This window comes from Elephantulus edwardii, unplaced genomic scaffold (genome assembly GCF_000299155.1).
Source record: "Elephantulus edwardii isolate Elephantulus edwardi_28Jun2011 unplaced genomic scaffold, EleEdw1.0 scaffold00181, whole genome shotgun sequence".
Lineage (NCBI taxonomy): Eukaryota > Metazoa > Chordata > Mammalia > Macroscelidea > Macroscelididae > Elephantulus > Elephantulus edwardii.
The window spans coordinates 6,124,295-6,132,186 of NW_006399931.1; the positions used below are offsets into that span (position 1 = coordinate 6,124,295).

A 7,892-nucleotide genomic window follows, 5' to 3' on the forward strand; every position below is an offset into this window, starting at 1 on the left:
GTGACTGGGGTACTCGGGATGGATGTGTCAGAAGCAATGAGATTGACACGGGATAGAGCAGGGTTTAGGGCTGTTGTACGTAGGGTCGCTATGAGTCGCAAACGACTCGACGACACATAACAACAACAACAACAACAGTAGATATGTAAATACTCAAGTTTTGATTTTATATTCATAGATTCTCAAACAGCAGCGTGTTCAAGTAAGCACTTTGAAAATTTCTTCACTAATAATACCGCACTTTTGCTTTAAATTGTCAGATTGTTTGAACATTGTCCATATGTTTTCTCTTGCTGCTTTTACTTTTCCTTGAAATTTAAAACTCTGAAACACTTTCTGTTTCGTTTATGGCCATTTCTTCACCAGGAATAGTTAATGTGGGAGCTCTGGTGGCCTAATGGTAGGAGGCTGTACTGCAGTGCCAGAGGTTGAATCCACCAGCTGCTTGCTCCAGGGGAGAGGAGTGGGCACTCTCCTCCCGTGAAGTTTACTGCCTCTGAAAACCTGACAGAGGGTCGGCTATATAGGTCGGTTCCAATTCCACAGTACACAACCGAAATAGCTACTATGATGTTCTGAACTGTCAAGTTAAGTTTTACCTTAAAAAACGTAAGCACTAATGAGTGAATCTGTTTCGTAAGGTTTCTCATCCTTACGAGAACCTTGATATTGCTAGGAAAAGTGGAAGATCAGAGAGAAGACCTTTGGTGAGATGGATTGACACGGGGGCAGTAGCAATGAGCTTAAGTGTGTCAGAGATGATAGGATGACACAGGCTGGGACAGGCTTCAGATCTGTTGTTTATAGGGTCACTGAGAGTCATACTCAGCGTGATGATATATAACAACAGATTTCTTTTGTGAGAGATAAGAACCTTACCAAAAAGTTGGTTCCTAAGTTAGTTGCCCTGTGACACAGATGCATTTTATAAGCTGTCGTGGATGGATCTCTTTAAAGGGAAGCAATATACTCTGAGATACTAATTGTAAATTATAGTATGTTTGTATTAATTACATCTTCCTGCAGTTTTTATCCTGAAAAATCACTTTTCCTTTTGGTTGTGAAAACACTTAGGGCCAGACCGTAATAAGACTGCCTAGTGTTTCCAGGTCTCACAGATTTTCTGTCTTAAAAGAAGTGTTATCATTCATTTTAGTGTTAAATACCTGAAATTTTCTCTTTCTGGCTGATTTCCACCTTACATAGGTTTCAGCTTTTGAAAGTTTTTACTGTATCTTGTATAAAAGTATAAAGATTATTAGTGAAACAAATGCTTAAGAATCTCATTAGATACATCTTAAGTGTGCTTCTTCCTCGGAACTTTAGAATCTATGTATTCCCCCTGTGTTGTGTGGAAAAATGCCTCTTGTTTGCTGAAACTGAGGTGTTTGCTGAAGAAGGTCCAGGAATGCGGCCTTCAAAATGAATTAAAGCGCAACTCAAGAAAAGAAAGATTCTCACCACTGGACCAATTGGCAACATCATGATAAATAGAAGATTGAGATTGTTAACAGCTTCAGCTTGCTTGGTTCCACAGTCAACACTCTTGGCACTGACAGCCAGGAAGCCAAAAGATGAATTACATTGGGAAAATCTATTCTCAGGGACCTCTCTAGAGTACTGAGCAGCAACAATGTCAATCAAGAGACTAAGGTGCACCTGATTCAAACCATGTTTTTCAGTTCCTTGCTATGCATCAGAGAGCTGGACAGTGAATAAGGATTAATAGAAGAAGCATCAATGCCTTTGAGTTGTGATGCTGGAGAAGAGTATTGAACATACCATAGACTACCAGAAGAACGAACAGGTCTGTCCTAGAGAGAGTGAAACCAAGCTGCTCCTTGGAGGCAAGGATTTTGAAACTATCTAATAAACTTTGGGCATGTTGCCTGGAGGGACCAGTCCTTGGAGAATGACATCATGCTTGGAAAGGTGAAGTGACAGCACAGGAGAGGAGGACCCCAGATGAGATGGATTGACATAGTAAACTGGGATAAGGTAACTAGGTGTGTTGGAGACAGAATACTCAGGACAAAACAAGGTTCACTGTACACAGGATCACTGTGAGTCGCAACTCAGCAACACGTAACAACAGACTTTATGCTCTAGAATAAACAGAAGCATCCCACATGCAAAAGCAAGTAGTATTCTGGAAAACAGAAAAGAAAAATAGAGCTAAACATTTGGAACTATATTGATGTCTTATACATTAAGGAAGAGAAAATATTTTTCTTGAATATTTTTTCATTTTTTATTGATTTTCATATAATAATACCTTTACAGTTTGATTCATATACATTGTGGTTTTTACACACTTTCATTTACCTGTGTTTCATACAGTCATTCATATGGTGTCGCATAATTTAATGGAGCGTGTAAGCGAAATGGGAAGGATCTGGTGTGAAAAACAATGTATTCGAATTTTATAAATAAACTAGTATAAAAAATAATGTAAAATAGAATTAAATGTTTAAGACACTAGTGTTAAAGGAGCTTTAGTGGCCTGGTGACAAGAAGCTGCACTGCAATCCCGAAGGCACGTGGTTCGAAGCCACCAACTGCTCCATAGGAGAAGGATGAACAATCCTTGTGCGATTAACTGACTCTGGGTCGGTTCCGACACAACAGTACACATCAACAGTGTTTCTTAATTAACATTGTCTTTGGCTTGTTTACATTGTGTCTCTTTTTTTTTAATGATGCTAAAATTCCTAAAGACAAACATGACTCTTTACTGAACCTTGTTCACCTTCTTTTCAAGGTGTCTGATGGCCAAGAATCTGCGCCTCCAGCACCTGCTCCCACTTCAGGGATTGTGGGCGCGTTGATGGAAGTGATGCAGAAAAGGAGCAAAGCCATTCACTCTTCAGGTGAATGTCGGGATGTGTATAGTTAGTGCATTGGAATGTTTGGCTTTATTGTTTATTTTTATGTCACAATCTTGGCTACATTTTTCTTTGTGAACTGAGTAACCTAATGATCTGGGTTCTGACGTTTATTTGAAGACATTACTGCTTCTTTCTTTCTGAAACTTAATGGGTGCCAGGATACTGTAATTCTAACCAAAATTTTTAAATACTCAAAATTTTTTGCCGTCAAGTCGAAACCCCCTCATAGCTGATGCTCCATTGAATTTTTGGAGACTGTAAATCACTTGGGAGGAGATGACCCACCTTTCTCCCATGGAGCTGCTGGTGGACTCCAACGCTCAGGGGGCACCCACCACCTTTAGACTAGCAGCACAGCCTCCTTTGGTCTGGGCCCTTGGCACCCCCCTGAATTTGAGATAGTGGTTTGGTTTGGGTGGGTTTTTTTCCCCTTAATTATTTTAGTGAAGGTGGTTTCCAAAGAGATTGGTTTCATTGATTCATTCATTCATGTACGTATTTTTTCCTGCCTCTCCCTCCCGCAGTTCCCTTTGCAATATTTGTCCTGTTTCAGGCTATTAATTATCATACACATAGTTTCCAAACTTCCCGTTCCTTTCTGAGTGACTTTATTCCCATCTGTTCCAGAGCAGTGTTCGTTATCTATCCATTGATAGTGGTGTGTTTTACGAGGAAAAACTTTTTTTTAAAATTGTATTTGCTGATGAGAAAGTTTAGACATACATAAGATAGAAAAGGCCCCTCTGAGGAGATGAATTTTGAGTGCAACCTAAATAGTGAGAATCAGTCAGACAGAAGAAACAGCTACTGCAGACCCTCTAAAGCTAGAATAAGCATGGCATGTTTGAGGGACAAGCAGAAAGGTCTGACTGGAGACAGCGAACGAGGAGGAAGCACGTTTGTCTTACAGAATGTGGTAACACCAGATTTGACTCAAATAGCGGTGGTTGGCCACAGGAGGACTTTGACAGGGGTTGTTTTGGGTGGTGGTGGTGGTATGTGCCATCAAGTTGGAACCGACCCTGAGCTGACCCTCCAGCAGATTTTCAGAGGCAGTTAATTGCAAGGAAGGAGATTGTCCATCCTTCCGTGGAACAGTTGGCAGGTTTGAACTGTGTGCCTTTGGGTTGAAAGCCTAATTCCTTACCAGCATGGTAGTCCTACTAAAATATTCTCATTCCATTTGCTCTGAAACATGGAGCTTAGATTTGCAGTGATCTAAACAAGACTTCCTGGTGGTGAGGAAAGTAGCAGTGCTCAGAAGCAGCTGACATGATAGGTTGGGTGTGAAGGATGATGGAAAAGAGGAATGAGTAATAATTTCAAGGATTTTGTCATAATCATTTGTGAAGATTTTAATGTCATTAGTTGAAATGGGACAGAGTAGGAGGGAAGAGCCTGATGATGGAGAAAACAAAGTTTAGAAGTTCTGAGTTTGAGAATCCATGTGTGCAGAGTATTAGGAAAGCACTTCCGTTTGTATTACGCAAGGCACAGCTCAGGCGAGCCCCATGTGATTTTACTTTAACTCGGTGGATTGGTTTTAAGCTATCTTAGTAACTAGATCCCTATGGAGTCAAAGGTTGTCTTAATTCCCTTCTGGAGTCAAATGTTAAACAGTTCAGGCTTTAAATAAAAGGATAAATCATCCCCAAGAATTCTGTAATGGTATTTTTCTTTGTACATTTTTATACTTATTTTCTGACTGCTGCTCTTGATTAATTTTTTTAGATGAAGATGAGGATGAAGATGATGAAGAAGATTTTGAAGATGATGATGAATGGGAAGATTGATCAATATATATTATATATATATTATATATATTTTTAAGGTGAAATACTAAACACTACTTTCTGTCTATGGATTCTGTAAAATTATCATGTAAATGTTCTACCAATTTGCTGTATATTTTTGTTGCCTTTTTTTTGCTTTTTTTAATTAATCTGTGCAATACCTCATTTAATCTGTAAAGGTTTGTCATTTCCTCTACAAAGCTACTCCCTGTTACCGTGTGCAAGTTTACACCTGACTGCTCACTTTATTTGTGAATATTTTTCATTCCATCAACAGGGGAGTTTAAGTATTCTGTGTGAGACTGACAAAAACCTTAATGTAATTTAGTTATACTGCCAGAAGGAAAACACTATTTTCATACCCTACTTTTTCTGTACCTAAATTTTCTTATTAAAATCTAGTATAGCACTACATTCTTTTTTAAGTGATGCAAACCTTAGTTTATTTAGCCCCTTCATTTTCAGTACAATGCTACATGAATGTTGAAGCTCATACATTGCACAGTTCTTGACATCACTACACTGATGCAATTTCTCAAATTTTAGCAGCTTGCTCTGCATTAAATCAGTGCAGAGATGCAAGTGGGGGAAAAGCAGTCAGGCGCCTCTGACGGCAGCATTGCCTGAGCTGAACAGCAGTGGCAGTTGAGGCTGGAACCACCAGGAGCCCTTAGGTCTTGCACTTGACTTAGCTTATCTTTGTGCCAGACCAAATGCTGCAGGCTCTTTTGGCAAAACAAGTTGTAAAATATTTCTGGTATTCTGAATCAGAAAATATATGCAAGTTGTTGGAGTTCAGGGTACTCTGGGGGAGATTTGCTTTCTACATGAGCTAAAGGTCTATTGGTCAGACCTTTGTAAAAGTAGTGTGGAAAAATAGGAGTGCTTTTCCGCTTACATGGATGGAGATACTCAGAAATACCAAAATTTAAATCTAATCTAGAAAATTGCAGACGTTACCCTGTAATAATATAAAACGCAGTTTGATGATTTATATTTTGAAAATTTCTCAAGGTTTTTGTCAAAAGTCAGATGAAAGTTTGCAGATTTTTTTTTCTTCAAAAGAGTGGTGATCCTGGTATCAGATTTCTTGGACCACAAAACCAAATGATAGGCTTTTCTACAAATAAAATTTTACAACCTGCACATTTGTTGTGCATACTAAATGATGTGTTAAAATGAGGGTTTTCTTGCCTCGCTGCAGTGCACTGATCTGCCCCAGGCGGTGATTTCATAGTCATAGCGCTGTCGTACCTACCTATTTTAAATTTTAGGTAGAAAATGCTCTGATTTAAATACAGACATATTTTTCTCACATTGAGTCATATGCAGAATGTAGTTCCAAATGTATTTCATTGCTATAATCACAATATCCAACTAAAAATTAAGCTGTCTAGAATTGTACCGGCCAGAATCTAGTATTGGCATGATCTTGACAGGCTGGCCCTGCAAGATGTGGCTTGAATTTTAACCAATTATCACATAATCTCTAGCGATCATGCATCTAGTTCTAGTAAGAAATCATTTCAAGGGTTTTGTTGCTAAAAGCAGTAAGTGGTGCCGTAAAATAGTTAAGTTATTCAGAGAATGTTAACCTTTCTTGAAAGAGTAATTTAAGCACATGGAAAAGACTCTAGACTTTTTTATTTCTTGCAAAAACAGTGCCCTCTGCTGCTGGAAACCTTTTTAGAAACCTTTTTACACTTTTATTTTTATCGTGGCTTGAGCTCAGTGAGTCTGATGTGGGTGAGGCTGGACGACTATTACCTGAAGGAATTAGGAATTTGTGCAAATGATAAATAGAACATTCTAATTTTAAATAACAGGATTTTTTTTTTTTTTTTACTTTCTTGACGTTAGTGGAAAACTTTAGCATTTTCTAGAAATAATCCTTAAAGTCATGCCAATTTAAGATCTCACAACTTTTGGCCAAGAAATTCAGTTATTTCCAGCCAACTTTGGTATAATAAGAACTTAATCGGGAGCCCCTCTGAGCAGAGGATATCAGTTCTTTGGGTTAGAAACACAATATTAAGTGTGTAAGAAGGTGTATAATTTGCCAAAGGGTAATTGAGTTTAGTCTTTTTAAATTGTTGCACAAAGTCTGGATTGCCTTTGTTTGGAACACAGTGGCTGTGGTATTCCGTCCAGGCGTGGCACTGGTTCTGCTTTACCAAGTGAGGCGTGAGGGTTGCATGTTTCAGTCTTCCACCATCTTGCACTGCGGGCAGCACTGTTCTGTGCATCGTCCGAAACCCTCCCATATATACTCCAGCTAAATGATTGTCCGGTAGCCTTCGCATTTAACCAACTAGCATGAGGCTTTTTCTGTCTAAACGCTATGTGATAGACAATTTCAGCTAGCCACAAATTGTATGTATGAGATTCATAAAGATTTTCAATCATTCATTTCCATTTATCAACTGAAATTTTGTTTAGTATGTGATTTTTTTTTTCCTCGAACTGTATAGTGAATAGGATGTTGCACTGGTGGCAATTCATCATGGAGCATAATAAAATTAATTTGACCCAAATAGCATCAAATAGTGTGCTTATTGCTTATTTCTCTATTGTCAAGAGTGTTTCTTTTCTGTTAAGAGATTTGAGCTTAGAACTGTTAGGTATGGCGAAGGCTTCACAGGAGTGAATAATAATGGCAGAGTTTTTAGAAGACCAGTGGCCTTCAGACTTAGGGAGCGTGTTAAACGAAGACGGTGAGCAGAAGAATGTTCCACCTGTTCCTTCAGGAAGCATGGCAGCTGCTCCGCCGTTCTGCAGAGCACACTCGTGGCGTCTCGAGAGCAGTCACACCATGAGGTCAGCAGCTTGGGATTCTTGCACTTAGCGAAAATGTCAGCATGCTCTACACCAGCCTGATACGGGAGTTCACTGGCAATTTCAAGGTAGACCCGAAATAGCAATTCATGTGGGACTTGAACAGCTTCTAATAAACAACTTCAAAGAGGTGCTCATTTTAAACAGGAAAACTCAAGCTTTTTTTTTTTTTTTCTTCCTTGTGAGAAAAATTCATATTTAGAATTAGCCCGCTGGACTCAGTTTAGATGATCCCAATTTTGTTGGCAACATCCAAAGCATCATAGTCAGGAGCAAGTCGAACATAGGCCTTCTTCTCTCCATCAGGCCTAATCAAAGTGTTGACCTTGGTCACATCAGTGTCATAGAGCTTCTCTACAGCTTGTTTAATTTGGTG

The 7,892-nt window shown here is 39.0% G+C and overlaps 1 protein-coding gene across 1 annotated transcript in view; it reads left to right on the forward strand.

Moving 5' to 3' along the window:
- The window catches only part of WASL (Wiskott-Aldrich syndrome-like), a 70,874-nt gene extending 65,773 nt beyond the window's left edge, over positions 1-5,101 (forward strand). The window contains exons 10-11 of the mRNA XM_006896083.1: positions 2,762-2,870; positions 4,620-5,101. Coding sequence (XP_006896145.1) covers positions 2,762-2,870; positions 4,620-4,681 — 171 coding nt within the window. The 3' untranslated portion in view covers positions 4,682-5,101. The remainder of the gene's footprint in view (positions 1-2,761; positions 2,871-4,619) is intronic.
- Positions 5,102-7,892: the final 2,791 nt, after the last annotated feature.